General features: G+C 43.8%; 1 protein-coding gene across 1 annotated transcript in view; it reads left to right on the forward strand.

Annotated features, from left to right (window-relative positions):
* cadpsa (Ca2+-dependent activator protein for secretion a) overlaps positions 1 to 19044 on the forward strand; it is a gene marked incomplete at both ends in the record, with an annotated part of 181796 nt that continues 162752 nt past the window's right edge. The window contains one exon of the mRNA XM_080495890.1: positions 1 to 447. Coding sequence (XP_080352016.1) covers positions 1 to 447 — 447 coding nt within the window. The remainder of the gene's footprint in view (positions 448 to 19044) is intronic.

The following is a 19044-nucleotide window of genomic DNA, read 5'->3' on the forward strand; positions in this document are numbered from 1 at the left end:
ATGTTGGATCCGTCTTCCAGCGAGGAGGAAGGGGATGAGATCCTGGAGGTGGAGCGCAAAGAGGCGGCGGCTCCGAAGAACGGAGCCGGGGGAGCGCGGCTGTCACCGGGCCGAGCCGCCGACGGCCACGGCGGCGGAGGAGGCGGCGGCGGCGGCGGCGGAGGCACCGGGGGGCTGCAGCCCCGGGGCCGGGGAAACAGCGGCGGCGCCGGCGGAGGAGGAGGAGGAGGAGGCGGCGGCGGCGGCGGCGGTGGCGGCGGAGGGGCTCGACCCGCCAGCCCCAGCCCGTCGGTGGGCAGCGACAAGGAGAAGGAGGACCTGGAGAAGATGCAGAGGGAGGAAGAGGAGAGGAAGAAGAGGCTGCAGCTCTACGTGTTCGTCATGCGCTGCATCGCCTACCCGTTCAACGCCAAGCAGCCCACCGACATGGCCCGGAGGCAGCAGAAGGTGAGACCCCGGGGGGAGACGTGGGTAAAGAGGGGGTAAAGACCCGGGGAAGAGCAGCGCTCTCCTCTCCTCTCCTCTCCTCTCCTCTCCTCTCCTCTCCTCTCCTCTCCTCTCCTCTCCTCTCCTCTCCTCTCCTCTCCTCTCCTCTCCTCTCCTCTCTGCTCGCGGCCAACTGTTGCTTCCGCACGGAGCTGCGCTCACAAACACCTGCGAGTCACAATCCACACGCTGGAACCTGAGTTACAACCTCACAGCCTCACCGAGGGTCCACCTGCCCCGCGATGCCGATCGGTCACCCGGAGGGAGAAAAGCTGCCTCCAGCCTGAACCACCTTCTCCCTGAGAAAACGCTTTTCCTGGGTACAAGTGACTGGAAGCGGTTCTGACGTCCACAAGGGGACATGAGGGACAGGACATGTGCAGCCAAGCTGCTTCCACTCAGTGAGGGACAGCTGATCACAACAATGTCCCACTGCACACATCTTCATCATCCATCCATCCATCCATCCATCCATCCATCCATCCATCCATCCATCCATCCATCCATCCATCCATCCATCCATCCATCCATCGTGGACTGCATGGTGGTAGTGTTGCAGGCCTCCAGCGTTTACGAGGAGTACTGCAGGGGATGAAGGTGGACTGCAGGTGTCACAGGGCTGGAGAGAGAGAGAGAGAGAGAGAGAGAGAGAGAGAGAGAGAGAGAGAGAGAGAGAGAGAGAGAGACAGACAGAGAGAGAGAGAGAGCGAGAGAGAGAGAGACAGAGACAGAGAGGAGAGAGAGGACAGAGACAGAGAGAGAGAGAGAGAGAGAGAGAGAGAGAGAGAGAGAGAGACAGAGAGAGCGAGAGAGAGAGAGAGCGAGAGAGAGAGAGAGCGAGAGAGAGAGAGAGAGACAGAGAGAGAGAGAGACAGAGAGAGAGAGAGAGAGAGAGAGAGAGAGAGAGAGACAGAGAGAGCGAGAGAGAGAGAGAGAGAGAGAGCGAGAGAGAGAGAGAGAGCGAGACAGAGAGAGACAGAGAGAGCGAGAGAGAGAGAGCGAGAGATAGAGAGAGACAGAGAGAGAGAAGAGAGAGAGAGACAGAGAGAGAGAGAGAGAGAGAGACAGAGAGAGAGAGACAGAGAGAGCGAAAGACAGAGAGAGCGAGAGAGAGAGAGAGCGAGAGAGAGCGAGAGAGAGAGAGAGCGAGAGAGAGACAGAGAGACTGAACCAACACACACACAGTGCAGGATCACCACGTCTTTTTGCGTCCAGATACCAGTGCTGTTTCTTTTCTCTTGGTCACGTGTGTCAGTTTCCACCAGCAGTTTGTTGATGTTCTGGTTTTCATCCGTGATTGTCTTGACTTTGAGATTTATTTATTTATTTTTTTTAAGTATTTAATTGATCCATTGTGACATAATGGAGACCTGTCCTGGTGAACCTGCCTTCATCCAGTGTGTGTGTGTGTGTGTGTGTGTGTGTGTGTGTAGTTTTAACATGCTGTCCCTTTCTTTAAACCCATTATGACATATCCAATTACATTTTCATTCTCAGTTTTATTTGTATGGATGATTTGAATGAAATAATTCACTAAGTCATGATGAACTTTTCTGTCATATCTTAATCAGAAATGATTATGTTTTGGTCCAAAGCAGATATTTCCATGCTGCAGGTCAAACTGTCCTGAACAGTCTTGGTCTATGAGGGGCATTTATTGTTCATGTTTGATTATCCATTTTTTTTTTTAGCTTCTGAGGAATTTTAATGTTCTCAAAAACTATTAACCGGATCCTACGCCGGCTTATAATAATTAAAGCAAATTCAGCCAGATTTCGTTTGTAAAAAAACTGCTGAGATGAAGTGAAGGATGTGGTTTAGGCGATGCCACATTGAGGCAGTGCAACAAAACCAAGTTTAACATGATTACACAGCTGGATATGAAAAGAAAACCTTCAGAAAATGAGTGAACCTCACGCATCCTGATCAACCCGCTTCAGTGTTTTGTGCATCAGTTTTTAGATAATCTAACTTACAATTTTCCTTTTTTGCAATGCACAACGACAACAACTGTACAATGAGTGAACATCATCTGTGATAGTGAGCAATACAAACACTTCACTAGATGGTGTTACTGTCTTATAAATAACCGTGCTTTATTTTTTATTTTTTGCTGCCACCCTAAACATGCAGTTTCCCCCAGCAGAATTTCAGTTTGTTGACCATTACCTCTCTCACTAAGATCCAGTGACGTCCGACAAATCTGAAGCAAACCTGATGAACGGTGACATTAAGATGTATAAATTGAGAAATATCCGCTTTCTGATTTGCACTATAAAATCCAATCCAACTGATGAATATTAAATTCACATGCGGCTCAGGATTCAGATTTAATGAGAGCACTTGTTTGGTTAATGATCCATTATATCAGGCAGCGTGTAATACAGCTGCTGGCTTTCTGAAGCTTGAAATAATCCAGAAATATTCTTCCTACATAAAAACCAAGGCATTTGATTCAGTGTGCGAGACGCTGCTGTAAATCCTTCAATCTGATCAGTGAGGAGAACAAACACACGTCTGGGACTCACGTCACAATCTCCTTTCTCTGCTCCATCAGGGGGCCAGCAGATAACAAAGTGTGTTTTCAGGCTCACAGATTATTTTTAAATAATTATAATACAAAGGTGTTTTAGCTTCCGCTTCCAACAGATAAATAACATCCTGTCTGAAGTTTTTGAGAAAGACCTGGACGATATCAGACACACATCCATCCAGTATGGTAATGCCATCTGCAATAAATACAAGCACTGAGTCAGGGATTAAACTCCAGGCTAAGATAATACAATAAAAAAATAAACCCAAGAAACTCTTTGGTAATTTGAACAGATTAAAAGAAATACAATTTACTGAAAAAGAAAAAAATAATAGGCAGAGAAGAAATAACATCTACTGAAGATTGAATAAACTGCTTCCACTGACTAACTTTTATATTTTATTAAAAAGTGCTGTCACTGTTTACCAAAAGAGTTCACCAATGTTTATTTGCGAATTCATTCATATTAATGGGGCTGTCAATAAATGACATCTTCTCTGAATGGATTATTTCTGTGTATTAATCACTATTAAAATTCAGTCATTTTGAATTTGCAGAACATTAATGCACAGGTTTACATACAAGCATCTTTAATGGCGCCTCAGTCTGGTTACATGGACGTTACACATGTGAAATATGTGATGTGTTATGATCTCTTCTATTAGAGCAAAGACTGAAAGGCTGATCAGACTGATCGTCACGAGAATTATCCAGCCAGCACAGTTTTGTATGAATGAATGCAACGTGAAGAAGTGACAGCTTGTGTTCGACAGCTGCTTCGTTCAGCAGGAGTGGAGACGTACTGAAGGTTTTAATGCAGAAGCTCTGCCAGCTGCAGGCTTCAGTTCACACAGAGGTTGAGGTTGTTCACACGGACTTTCATTGCAATATTAACAAAGTTAGTTGTCATTTTTATCAATCACTTGTCTTCATACTCACTCTGCCACTGTTCTGAAGTGTTTGTCGAGTTTCCACAATGGTTGCACAACATAAATAATTCGTTAACGTGATATAAAATGAAAGTGTATTAATTGTAAATCTAGTCACAGTACTAAACAGCAGTATTGACTATCAGTGGTCACCTGGTAACTAACCGTGGCCCCGATTTCCAGTTATTTCATTACGCATCCTAAAATAACATTAACTTACACATCGTTTAAGGGAGAAGACCATTTACTCACTGAGGATGGTTTCTCACAGACTTACAATACATGAAGCACGTTGGGCTTCATGTAAATGGAATCTGATTCCAGATTGTGGCTTTCGTTGGTGCTGATTATTAATCTACAACACTCAGTGTGTTTCACTGTGTCTGAAAATGTTCAGATCAGCTGCAGCACAGACATTGTTTCCTCAGCTGCCTCCACAGCAGTTTTTTTTTTTCTGTCCGATTTATTTACTGTAACGCTCTGTGACAACATTTGAGAACTCCCTCGACCAACATGTCCAAAGAAACTGTTTCCAGCAGCTCGTTCTAACGTTAACGGCGTCGGACGGACACAAATCCCTCAGATGACGACTCCTGGTTTTGTGCCCTCAACCTGGAAGTAGTCTGTCGTGCAGTTTATCAGTCCCTGAGAGCTGGGAGTCGACTTTAAAAGTTTATCTCCCTTGATGAAGCCGGACGGTCTGCCCCTTTAAAGACTTTTAAAACATCTCAGAGTCCGCGCCGTGTCCCTGGATCAGCCTCCGCCACTCGTGACGCGTCGTGTTGTTGTGGCTGTGAGAAAAGAATGGACACGCTAACATGCTCTGCTTCAGATCGTCGTGATGTTCTGCTCACGGAGCAGATGGCCCCTGCAGCGCTCACTAAAAGCTCCTGCTATTTTCTGTCCATGTCAACATGTTATTTTGGTGTTGTCATGTTACACTATGATCCACGGTGTGTTGCTGCTCCCACAAGGCTCGGCTCGGCTCAGGGGAGGGCATGATGAAAGACACACTGCCTGCACAGTGAGGGGCTTTCATTGTGTGTGTGTGTGTGTGTGTGTGTGTGTGTGTGTGTGTGTGTGTGTGTGTGTGTGTGTGTGTGTGTGTGTGTGTGTGTGTAATGACTGTGCTTCCCGACATGTTTGTGGACTGTTCCCACTCTCAGTGTCTGCTCCTCCCTCCCAGTCTGAGGCTGAATGGAGACGACGCGTTCACACTGAATCTGAAGATTCTTATGTAACGTGAAACACCAGGAAACTGATCCGCAGTGTAAAATGCTGATGGTTGTACGTCACCATTGGCGATATGTTCCAGGTCCATGATGTTCCAGGTCCTCAACAGCCAGAGAATGTATGTGTTGCTTAAAACACACTCATGTTAACAGATGAGACGTGAGAAAAGTTGAATGTGTCCGTACACCTGAACAACAGGTCAAGATTTTTGTTCAAGTGAAAAACGAAACCGTTTGGTGTTTTCGTTTCAGAAAAGCTTCATGTTTACTCTTTGAAAATGATGTCCATTTACACAGCAATGGCAGAAAGACTGAACATTCTGTAGTTACCACGCCAGGCTGTTGGTGGTTTTTGTAATAAAACCACATACACATGTGTACAGAGAACAGCAGGCTCTAAACATTAACACAGACGTCCCCGTGGACAGACCACCAAGTTGGATTGTTATTACGGTGACTGTCAGCGATAAAACTACCGAGTCCCAGGAGACCATTGACTGGGAGTCATGACACCGCGTAGCAATCATTGTTCTTATTGTCCTGCTACTGAGCATGTGCAGAACAATTACCAGCATCACTGCTGCTGTCATCTACGCAGGACTGAGGCCACGTATGAGCATTTTCACAAACCTCTAGCTTGGGAGGCCTTTTCAATCCACTGCTGTCGTGTGAATAGACACACAGTTTCAAGAATCGTCGGATGTTTCTGTAGTGTTCAGGCTTGAGATGTGTATGTAACAATGTAAAGGAGCACATCTGTCTCACCTGGTTGATTCTAAAGGTCTTGTGGATAAACACCAGACAAAACAGAGAAATTAGGCTGAGGACATATTTACTTGTATCCTGGTTTTTACAAAAAACGATTTTTCCCCTTCTATGTTTACAAAAACAATCTTCATTGACATGGACCCACATGTTCAGCTGGTTCAAAGCTGCTATGAGCATGACAAAGGCGGCAGTGTAACGATCAGCATGAAGCCCCTGCTCGCCGATCAGAATCCTGGATAATACACAATGTCAAGAATGATGCAAGTTATTTCAGGGGTTTTTTCAGCGCACGGTTTGTTTGTTCGGTCCGATAGAAGCGAGGCTCCTCTTAATTGTGCCGTTAGAATGTAACGGGAAAATGTAAAAACAAGCCCCGCTTTCACAAGATCCGTTATCTTGACAGTAAACTGTAAACCAGGGTCTCACACAGAGATCGCCGATGATGCTTCTGTTGCATATTGCGAAATTAATCTCCGTCTGCCCATCTTCAGATGACAGTGCAATTCCCAAATTCAGAGAAATATCAGTTTCTGTAAATACCAGGGTACGTGTAAATATGGCCTTAGACTGTCCTCTGGACTGGCCGCCACTGCCTGGAAGGACATTAGAAAACAGTCTGTGTATCAGTTGAATTCAATAAAATCACAAAATCAACTTCTTTTGAATAAAAATGTCTTAAACGAGCCGAGTTGTGACATTAGAGGGAATTTTGTGCATTTCGTTGTTAAATAAATCACTCCAAAATAACAGTAGTCTTTATTCTTTATTGTTCTCTAAATGAAATGAAATGAGCAGGGATTGTAAAGAATAATGAACCTAAAATCTCTCCAGTTTCCAAAGTCTGGCTTAACCTAAAAATACAGATTTGCACAGTCAGCCACATGACGTTAAAAAGAGGTGACGAAGCAGAACATTTTAAATGTCTTTATTAAGAAGCCAAGGACAAGATACATATCGGCTCAAATGATGTCATGGCTTCATTTCCCCAAAACTGAACCAACAAGAAAAGGACACAAAAACAGACAAATAGACGAATCGTGGTCAGTTGCTCTGTGGTCAACTGTTCTGTGGTCAACTGCTCTGCTCTGTGGTCAGTTGCACTGTGGTCAACTGTTCTGTGGTCAGCTGCTCTGTGGTCAGTTGCTCTGTGGTCAGCTGCTCTGTGGTCAACTGCTCTGTGGTCAGCTGCTCTGGGGTCAGTTGCTCTGTGGTCAACTGTTCTGTGGTCAACTGCTCTGCTCTGTGGTCAGTTGCACTGTGGTCAACTGCTTTGTGGTCAGTTGCTCTGTGGTCAGTTGCACTGTGGTCAGTTGCACTGTGGTCAACTGCTTTGTGGTCAGTTGCTCTGTGGTCAGTTGCTCTGTGGTCAGTTGCACTGTGGTCAGTTGCACTGTGGTCAACTGCTCTGTGGTCAGCTGCTCTGTGGTCAGCTGCTCTGTGGTCAACTGTTCTGTGGTCAACTGCTCTGCTCTGTGGTCAGCTGCTCTGTGGTCAGTTGCACTGTGGTCAACTGCTTTGTGGTCAGTTGCTCTGTGGTCAACTGCTCTGTGGTCAGCTGCTCTGTGGTCAACTGTTCTGTGGTCAACTGCTCTGCTCTGTGGTCAGCTGCTCTGTGGTCAGTTGCACTGTGGTCAACTGCTTTGTGATCAGTTGCTCTGTGGTCAACTGCTCTGTGGTCAGCTGCTCTGGGGTCAACTGCTCTGTGGTCAACTGCTCTGTGGTCAGTTGCTCTGTGGTCAGCTGCTCCGTGGTCAGCTGCTCTGGGGTCAGCTGCTCTGCTCCATGGCCGGCTGCTCTGGGGTCAGCTGGGTGACACACAAATGACTACCCTGCTTGTCGAACTGTCTCCAGAAGGACGATGCAATAAAAAGGAGTTGAAAGCCGGTTTTGAGTCAAAGTACAGATTTTCTTGAAATCGACTTCGGGGAAAATTGAAAGTCATCCAAAAATGAATTACTTGAGTAAGAGTCTTTAAGCTTCATATGCAAATTCATATAAAATGTACTTATATGAGTATCAAAAGTAAAAGTACAAAGAAACAAAACTATACTGAGTCATTCTCTCTATTACAGAGAGCTCATTATAGATAGAGAATCCAGTATGGGGCTTGAACCCATGACCTTGGTCTTATTAGCTCCACACTCTGACCAGCTGAGCTCTCTGGCTAAGTGAATGCTGTGGTTTAAACACCTGGCACACACCTGCAGTAAACAGACATGCTACGCCTCCATTTCCCAGAATACATCATTATTAAAGGCAACAGGCCAAGCCCGTAACAATACACACAGTCTGGTTAATCAAGTTATATACAATTATATTCACATTTTATTTTGTTGTGAGTAATGACGGTGTCCAGTATAAATGCAGGGGAGTAAAATTCAGTTTTTTGTTCTCAATGTAATGACATGAAAGTCACCATGAATGTAAAAATTCAAGTAAGGTACAGATACTCCCAAAAACTACTTTACTGCAATGAATTATTTTTACTTAATTCCTTTAGACCAGTGTTTTTCAACTATTGTGCTGAAATATGGTCAGTTGTGGTTTGTCTAATAAAACATTTACTCTCACAGCTGCTGTCAGAGGAGAGAGCAGAGTAATCATGTGGTAGAGTTGCTCTGAGTTGAGATTATATTCTGCCAGCTGATCACCAGTAGCTTTTATTTTGACATGAACACACACAACTGGAACTTCATAACAGGATGAGACTCCACACAACACATTTCTCACTCATGGTTTCACACCAACATCCAACAAACCAAACTAGACGAAATAATGAACTATCTGAACCGAGGAACAAAAACACAACACAAGCACAAATCAACACACACAACAACCCCAACAATAACCCTCAATAACCTCCGGCAACACATAACCTGAACTCCCATCATGCCCTGCAGCGACCAACTCCGTGATGCTACAATACTCTTCACCACTAGATGGCAGCACAGAACGTTGCTGGTGAAATGAAACTTAACAGACGTCAGTGTGGTTAATCTCCACCTCCTGCTACCATCTTGTATCAAAGTACTGTGTCAGTGACAGTGATGGAGAAGTTTTAGAAAAGGAAGAATGTGAACCAGGATCTCAGCTCTTCATCCATCAGGTCCAGGTTTCACACTGAGGGAGTACAAATAAAAAAAGAAATTGGGAAATACTTTTTTCTGTATTTATTTGATTCCTGTTGATAAAACTTTGATGAGAATGACTTTATATTGTTAATAGAGGCTACAGAGCTTCACATTTTAACATTTTCGGATGGTGGTGTGCCTCCAGAGTTTTCCAAAGAAAAAAGTGTGCCTTGGCTCAAAAAAGGTTGAAAAACACTGCAGAAGGACCTGCTGATATGAACTGTTATAGAAACTATAATATAGGAGGAAGACTAAACTGAATAAAGGTAATGATCTGACGGAAATGACGGGTTTAATGCAACATAGTAACTTTTCAGAAGTACAACATTGTTGAGGTTTATTTAGTTGCCACATGGGGACAAATCTAAACAAGACTCTTGGTTTGAAGCAAAGATGATGTTCACTGATGACTTTACTGGAAATATGAAAGGAGGGTTGAATCAAATGGAAATCATTCCACTGACATTAAAAGTACTGGTGTTTGTACAAAGCTTTTGGATGATATTGACCCTAATGACAGCATTTGTAGTGTCGTTAAAGATTGAAACAGAAGTGTGGCCAGCAGCAGGTCCAGTGCCGGCTCTGATGGGACGTCATGCACCGGAGGAACAGGAACAATGGATACAACAGAAAAAGGAAGAGCCTTGCATTGGATGATTAGTGTCCCTCTCATGTACCAACAGATAGGATCAACTCCTATAAGAAAAAGGAAAAGGGGAAACTGGATCCTGTCAACACTCTTATTCCAATAACAAAGGCATATCAACCCTGATTTTAAAATACAGGAAAAGGAAGCATCATTGAGTCAAACATCACTGGACATGAGACCAAAACCACTGGGAAAGAAACTGATCAACACTGTTTGGAAACATCACAAGTGGAATGATAAATGCTGGAGCAGTCCCCAAAGCGCTTGACACTGTTGTTTGCTTCACATTCACCCATTCACACACACATTCACCCAGCAATCAACGTGGCTGCCATGCAAGGCCCTCAGTCTATTCTGTAAGGTTCAGTGGATTTTGTAGTCTTGTAATTTGGGGTTCACTGTATTGCTTGATAACACGTCGACATGCGGGTAGGGGGAATTGAACCTGCAACCTACTAACTGAGAAACCAACAGAGTCAAGGCTGCCCGGTGCAGCCTGGTAGAACAGACCAATAAATGACATCAGTTCATGTTGTACCTGGAGGTTTTGTCACTGTTATGGAAGAGAGGGGAGAGAAGGGGGGAGACGAGGAAGAAGAAGATGGAGGAGAGGATAAAGAAGAGGATGGAGGGAGGAGGGAAGAAGGAGAAGGGGGTGGAGAGGTGAGAGGAGAGGAGGAGGAGAAGAGGAAGAAGAGAGGAGGAAGAAGAGGAGTGAGGGAGAGGAGGATGAGAGGAGGAACAGCAGGCTTGGAGCTGACCGTGGTGCTGAAACATGAACCTCCAGGCTGTGAAGAGCTGTGATGACTCTGAGCTCAGCAGATGAACCACCTGATGATCAACACAGGACACCACGGCTCCTGGAAGAGGAGGGTGACGGAGATGAAAAGGAAGAGCAGGAGAGAATGAGGAAGAAGAGGAGTAGAAAAAGGAGAACGAGGAATGCAGGGGGACTTTACTTGTTGCAGGGGCACAGCGACAGTTTGAGACCTTGAGGATGTTCAGTTAGCGGAGAAAGAAGAGGAATCTGTGAAGGATCATTGAACAGGAGGAGCTGCTGAAGATTCTGTGTTAAAAATAGTTTATGTGTCTTGTATGAAGGTGTTTTCAACAAATGTATTTAAATAATGTCTTTGGGGATGACTTTCTCTCACTGGATTTAAAATGAAAGCTTACGCTGCAGGGGAACTATTAAGACATGATTCTCTGTGCGCTGCCTGTTTTAATGTCTCACACTGAATCATTGATTCATTCCTTTGATGGAAAAAGTCCACATGACGGAGATTAAAGCTTCTCATCTTCTGTCTTTAGCTCATTAGCATCCCACACAACCATGGGTCCACTTTGCTCCTTTACTGCCTCGGTCCCACAGTGACAGCTGATTCAGGAACAGACTTCATGTCAAGATGAACCGCTTCATTTTCACCGTGTGATTTTTTATTTTGCTTATTCATTTATTTGAATTGGACAGTGCATAGTATTTGAATAGTCATCCAGTGCTGTAGATATGCTGGATTTAGCTCAAAGCTCATTTCCATCTGCAGAGGTAAAAAGATACCACCAAACACCAAACATACATAAGTACTGCAATACATGTAAAGACATAACACAGACTAGAAACATACCACATTACAAAACAATGCAGCAATTCAACAATTATCCCTAAAGTGCTAAAATGAAGGTGCCTTATTACACATTCCAAATATTACCCACACGCTCCTCCCTCCTCTCTCACACTTACGCACTCACACCTACTCATGATAAGAAAATGACATGTCTCTGTGTACTAAAGCACCTCCTAGTGGTCACACGCTTTTTGACTGAGAAGACACGCTTTAAACAGGTCACATTATGGGAAATACACTTTCTAATGGTTTTCCAACAGTAATAATCGTCCCCATACCTGGAATAGCACCTAAGAAGTGAAGAAAGTCTCTCCTCTCTCTCCCTGGCTTGTTCCAGATTTTAAAAAGTGTGTAGCTCCAACCAGCCAATCAGAAATCAAACCCTATATAGTGTCATCGCAGGTTTAGCCAATCTCAGTTAAGGCTTTGACTCCTCCAACAATTAGGCAGCTCTGCTCTGGCACATGGCACAACGAGAAGAAGTACTTCCTCCTCTTCCCTTAGATGGGCATGTGTGGGCGGAGCCTGTCCAGCTCACACAGACACAGCAGATTCTGAATGCAGCTCCTATGAGCCAATATTCTAATGGAGGAAAATCAAGCAAAAGCTCGATTTGGGGCATTAAACTTGAATACAAGGTTTTTGTACCAACGAGACCATGTGAAAGTGTTGAAAAGCTGCATAATATGACCCTTTTAGTTGTTTAGTCTCCTAAATGAGACATAGGTGGTACTTTCTCTAACTTTTTCTGTAGAGTGTTCTAACTCAAACAGCCCTTGATTGAAAGCACATTCTGTGCAAATGTTGACTTCCCAAACTGCACAACTACTGTACAACTGGGTTATGAATTCCAATTCTTCACCTTCCAAGAACACAAAGGATCTGCCTTGAGTTTCACTGTATTTTTGCTGAACATCATGCAGACTTTCTTTTTTGAGTTGAGCATGAGACAGCTTTATCTAAGCCAGTCATGCCTTTTGCTCAAGCCATTTGTGAGATTGGCAGTAAATGTCCTAACATCCACGACCTGACCGAACAGCACAGCATCATCAGCATACATCCATATATTAAGCTCAGGGCAGACACTCAGTACTTCATTGATATAAAACGAAAAGTTTAAAGGCCTGAGGACAGAACCCTGTGGGACTCCAATATCACTGCTGAGGCACTGTGGTTGTCTTCCATTTGTTGGGACACGCTATGTTCTGGTAGACAAATAAAGATATTAACATGCTAAGGAGTCTGCAGAGAAATTGAAACATATAAGCTGCTCATGCATGTGTACAATGGTGATGGTAAATATTTGTTCTGCACATGCTTAGTAGATGATGGACAATAACAACAGTGTTTGTCTGCAGAGTGGCATGACTCCTCGTCCACATTCTCCTGAGACTTGATAGTTTTATAGTCAACAGTCACCGTAATAACAGGACCAACTTGGACTTCTGTTAGGTAAATTTGTACTTTATGTTTATTATTTGTACTTGATATAATGGGAATTAACATTTTGTAAGTTATCGTTGTTTCATGCATGTCTATTATAACCACTGTTCACTGTTTCACACCTGCAAGGGAACGAGTCTTTGTATTATTGAAACTGTACCACTCTGAGACTCTTCAAGGTCTCTGGCCTCTGGGCCGGGGGACGTCTGATCTGAGACTCCTGCTTCAACTGTGTGAACCACACACACACACACACACACACACACACACACACACACACACACACACACACACACACACACACACACACACACACACACACACACACACACACACACACACACACACACACACACACACACACACACAGGCCTGGAAACCAGTGTTAACCTGCTTTGTCTGTGTATGAAAATGTAACCTCCTACTCTAACTTTGAATAAAACGGGGCAGAGAAATGAAGATCGGGGCAGATCGGTGAACTTCAGCTCCTGAGGTGAATTCATTTCTCTGTCCTTGTACAAGCTGACTTATTGTTTTGACTCTTTATTGCTCTCGATACTGGGGTTGTCTCTCTTCTCTCATTCTTGCAGGTTTTGTACCTAACAACTTCTGTCCATATGAATGTGCCGTGTACTCCCTTTGTTAATGTTTACAGCGTATTGTTCTCTCCATGCACGTGTGTGTGGTTTCATTCCCAAATCAAACAACAGCACCAAGCAGTGACCCAACATGAACCACAGCGTTTTCAACATTTCTGCTGTTACCGTAGAAAAAACGTTTTCAAAATGTTGCTGCGTAAATGTGACACTTTTCTCAAAGGAAAACACGAAAATGCTTTCACTTGAAATGTCACGTAAACAGTGTCTCAGTTGCGTGGGGAAAGCCGTAAATGTCTTCACCTTCAGATCCAAACCTCATCTTTGCATCCCTGACTGGTCCCCGACAGATCTACCAGGCTATCTGGAGCTCCAGTTCCTCATCACGTCGTAGCTCTGACACCATTAACATGTGCGTGAGGGTTAAAGTGAACCTGCAGAGAGCTTTTGTCCTGCAAAGATGAAACACAATGTAAGAGATTCATTTTACTCACTCACATAAAAAAACTGAGTCACACTTTGAAAACCTCATGAGTCCAGTGTTTGCAACAGTTTTAGCAACAATAACAGGATAGCAGGAAAAAAAACACAGAAAACCACCAGTGTTGACTTCAGCTCTCCTCCTCGAGGGAAAGACTCCAACAATCAGCTGAACTCGGTGGAACCTTCACATTTTCAGACAAGGCGGTGATTGGAGCACCGTCACACTCAGCCCGAGGTGCAAGAAGCTCTTCACCTCATCCAAATGGTCAAAGTTGGTTTTAATGAGATTTTCTCTTCGATCATGTTATTTCTGAGGGCGATTCGTCACAAGCTGACCCAATTCAGAAGTTTTCATTGTGTAAATGACACCAATGGCACATTTATGTTAACACATTTCCGGAAGCACTTTGCAACTTTTCCAAGCAAAAAAGGTCAAAGTTCATGGGGAAATGCCACTTGAATAAATAGTTACTTTACTTCTTTTTTCAGTTCTAACAGATTAAATGAGAAATGCAAACGACTGAGTTAATTGAAAGAAAATTTGTAATAATTGCAAGTTACTCTCCAAAACTGCTTTTAGCTCAAATTTTTTTAAATCTTAATGTATTTTATATGATAGGCTAATGTTATTTACATAATAGATAGAGGGACCCACTTCCCTCTTTTTAAAATGTTTTCGTATCACACTTTTTCACCGTATACAGTAACACTTAATAACCCAGAGACAGTGTTTGTACTTACTACAAACGTTTTCTCTCAAACCTCAGGACACACTGGACTCAATGTCAATCACAATGACTGAGCTTTTCTGCTCTTTGATTTTGAAGAATGGCCACACTTCCTCTCTCCTCTGCGCAGCTTTACAACATTTCTTTCTTTCGCAAATGGATTTGTTGTGCATTGTTAGCAGAGTGAAGCCAAGAGCAGGATCAATTAGAGCTTGATAGGCTCTTTTACCATCACTTTTGTGTCGCAAATGCACCACTTAGGGGAAATAAAAACAATTGTTTTGCAGCCATGTAATAGCTAATATATGACCTAATCACTAATGTGCACAAACCTTCACACAGATGATGTTTCTACTGCTCTGGTCATGAGTTCTGTGATTGATTTATCCATCAGTCCACCGGTTGATGTCAATGAACAATCTGATTTTATATTAATGACCAGAAGACTTATTGTTGATGTGGTGCCCAGAATGAACACATGATTTCATTGTAGTACCAGTATTGTCAGCTAAAAGACTACATTTGTTTTGATAAGAAATTTGAGTTCGTCATATTCACTTATATTGTGATGTGTTAGAAAGAGAAATGCGTTTACCCGTTTAGCAACTGAGTTCTGGCACTTTAACAGTGAAACTGGATGGAGTGTGATTGTGGGCTGAAGAAAGAAAAACACAACCGACTCGTATTGAAGCTGGGATGTTTCTTTGAGAAATCAGCTGATATCGTGAGCCACATGACTCGTATTTCTTGGCTTTATTATGAGGAGATATTTTCTGGACTTCGCCCTTTTCCCTTCCTGACTGACGCTCTCCCCACACGAGAGAGCGAGCTGAGCGCCTCCACCGATCAAACACCGTCCTCCTCCTGTGTCTCCCGGCATGCCGATGTGTCTGTGTGACAGAGGGGAACGTAGAAGACCTGTTTGGTCGTTGGGTGTGAGGATGCGTTCAGTTGAGTCTGCAGTATATTTCCCCTTCTTTCCTACTGACGGTGGTGGCGTATCATTAACAAGCAGTGCCGTCTTCCTCCAGAGCTCCAGTGCAGCCGAGATAATGCTCCCGCTGGATACTCTGTCTGATGAAAACATCTCCTTTAATTAAACACATCACTCCTGGGCTCCGGCTCGCTGAGTAATAAACTGTCTTTACCACGGCTGATTGTCTCCTGCTTAAAGGTTATGTCACAGCGAGGAACAGGATAGTAAGATGAGCTGTTTTTAGTCTTGCTTCATGAATCAAACTGTTTTATTGGTTGCTTGTGGCATCGCTATGGAAATGTGTGTACAATAAGGCTATATGGCGCAATTTGTTTATTTTTTCTCTGGGATTTCTTACCTCGGCTCCTGATTGGACACATAAAGAAACGGTTAAATGTAGTTTACTTTCTTTCCTCTCCTCATCAGGGTATAAGTGTGCTCTGATGGCCTCTCTGCTCTGCAAAATACAAAATGTATTGGTCTGTCAAACCTACTACAGTATACAAACAGGGGCAAATGAGAGGAAAGACACTTAGACTGAAACAGTGCATCTCCACAACACAGAACACCTGCAAATACATGACAATACAAAGAACAAGTGTCGAGTTTATAAGAGATGCACAGGTCTGGAAGTAGTTTGTGTTTAGTTAACATGTTGGATAAGTACAGAGAGCCGAGGCAAATTGGGAAGTTTGTGAGAATCAGCCCGAAGATAAAAGCAATTGTCACAATGTCACGGAAATATCATGAATGCTGGACACGTTTTGAATCTCAGTGACATGCAGTGTAAACGTTCAGCAGCAGTGTGTCAGTGCCTCAATGGGGATATGATTACTGAGCTGTCTCACTCTATTATTATTATTATTATCATTATTGTAGTAGTAACTTGGCTCTCACCTCTCTTCTGTTGGTAAAAGAATGTAGGCACACCTGAGGTTGCGAGCCATTAAACTATATACAACGACCACATGAGCTGCAGTTCGAGCTGTGAATAGACATTCCCATTAACTATAATTCTTCATGTCGGCAACACAAGAAAAGAATGCTGCTGAATCATTGTGTGTGTGTGTGTGTGTGTGTGTGTGTGTGTGTGTGTGTGTGTGTGTGTGTGTGTGTGTGTGTGTGTGTGTGTGTGTGTGTGTGTGTGTGTGTGTGTGTGTGTGTGTTTGTTTGCTGGAGCAGTTGAATAGTGTCTGCACAGTTCCTGAGGACAGCCTGCAGGCTGCTAATGAAGAGTAAAGCCTTGTCATTTAGCTTGTTGTGTCCATGTGCAAACAGCCCAACTTCCTCTTGACTGGGCCGGACCAGGAAAATAGTGCCATAATAATCTTTAAACTTTACTTTTTTTCTTTGGTATAGTGCAGAATATACATGATGAAAATGTCTGTATTTTCACAAAAAACAATTACTACGTCAACATAAAGGCAATTTTAATGATGCAGAATGCAGTGAAATGTAAAAAACTTCTCGTATAGCTGTTGCATTATGGGTGTTTTTACAAAGTCTCCCTGGCAGCATGGCTTTGAGGCCAGTTTGATAGCAATGAGGTCGCAAGCTTTCACGGCAGCATCACCGATATTTCAGATCAAGTCTCAGAATCATTAAACACACGATGTGATATTAAACTGTCCTTTGCGCCAATAGATGGTCGTCGCATGGCTGATGGAGAGTGGCATGGCAGCTGTGTCCCAGTTATGGGAACAAATCATCAGTATTGTACCGTTGAATTAGGTTGTTTTTTCAGCTTTTTAAACACGAGTTACCCTCATCAAAGGTTACCAGCTACAGGGGGATCAAGCCTGAGCTTGTGTCCCAACACAATCATGAGAATGACCTGGTTGTTTCCTTGGTGTATCCCACAGGACTCTGCACAGCAGGGGGTGTCCTCTCCTCTTAGGGTACATTTACACCATGAAAAAGAAACCTTTTTTTTTCTTTTTTCTCCCCAGCCTTCTCCAAAACATTCTGTTCACACCTCACTATGAACTCGGCTCTACACGAGGCTTCAGGGCATGTAGTACACACTGTGACTTTCCAAACACACCAATAACACAGAAGAAGACAAAGCACATAGAACTTTAGAAGAGGTAGATTCCTGCACATGAACCTCTATATAATTCTAGTTCTATAGGTCTATTCGTCATGTAGCTTTAAGCAGCTTGACTGGAGCTTGTAGTTCCTGATTGTTGTGGTTATTTGATGACATCACAGGCCCAGACATCATTTCCCCACTCTGGGACCCATGTTCAAAAATATCCATCTTCGTTCTCCTAAAACACGCCTCATGTGGATGACAGGCCAAAAACAGCACGTTTAGGTTTCCCAGTTTCGTGGATGTCACCTTAGTCAAGCTCAAACTCACCCGCTTACCTTTATCTGGGTTCTAAAGTGGGGGAAGGGCAAGGGGGATTCGTGATCCTGTCATGATGGCCTTTGGGCCCAGCCAGGGTCCTTCTGCTTGGTTGGCTGCTTTCTTCGTTCAGCTCAGAGGCTGATTTAATTGCCTGTTGCAGAGCCTGACCATAGATCTCACGGTCTTTCAGCAGCCTAATGGTGGAGGAAACCACAAAACCTCTTCACCCCACTTCAGCTTGAAAGACTTGCGTTCTCTTCAGCTTAATTCTCCTATGGGCCCGTAAGCTCTATGATGTAAACAGACTTCAGTGAGGAGGACCAGAGTACCAAGTCTGACCTGAGGGCGGTGGTTCCTATCTCAGGATTTGGTAGGTCGATAGTCAGGATATTTCCGTCCCTCTCGGAGGAATGATGGTGCTGTGATGGACTTTGTTGCTTTCAGGGGCTAGCAGTTATTGATAATCCTCTTGCTCTCAATTGCTGCTGCCAGACTCTTAAGAACCTGCTTGTGCCTCCAGGTGTAACAGCCTTGTGTGAGGCTGGTGTTGCAACCGATCAAGATGTGTGTGAGAGATTCTGTAGCTGGGCAGAGGGGACAGGTTGGTTCCTCGCCGTGCCAATGGTGGATGTTTTTTAGAGATGGGAGCATGTCACAAGTGGCACTATGAAGCTGATGTTGCCCAGAGCTCCCTCCAGCTGAGCTTTCTCCTCTTCAGGCCTTCCCACGTCATCCATTGTCCCTGCTTCCTGCAAGAGAGATTTCCTTTGCATTTCTTTCAGCGTCCTCCTAACGACATCCTCGAGCACCGTTTTCCTCCACTCTGTATTCTCGCAATGAAAGGTTGAGTGAATCTTCCTTTACAAAGGGCTGCCAGAGGTTTTCACTGGAAAACAACCCACAACAAAACAGCTTGGAACTGTTGGACTCTCACATTAGTTGTATACAAGTTCTTTTATAAGTATTTGTCACTGCACTTGCCTCAATCTTAATTTATTTATTGTTGGAAATAGAAAAGAACACAGTTCCTTGCTCTTGCGGCTTTGATTTTATTTTCGGCCACTTAACTTTTTATTTTATTTCCTCAGTACAATCAAAAAGCACAACGAGTC

Source organism: Blennius ocellaris, assembly GCF_963422515.1.
Source record: "Blennius ocellaris genome assembly, chromosome: 4".
Classification (NCBI taxonomy): domain Eukaryota; kingdom Metazoa; phylum Chordata; class Actinopteri; order Blenniiformes; family Blenniidae; genus Blennius; species Blennius ocellaris.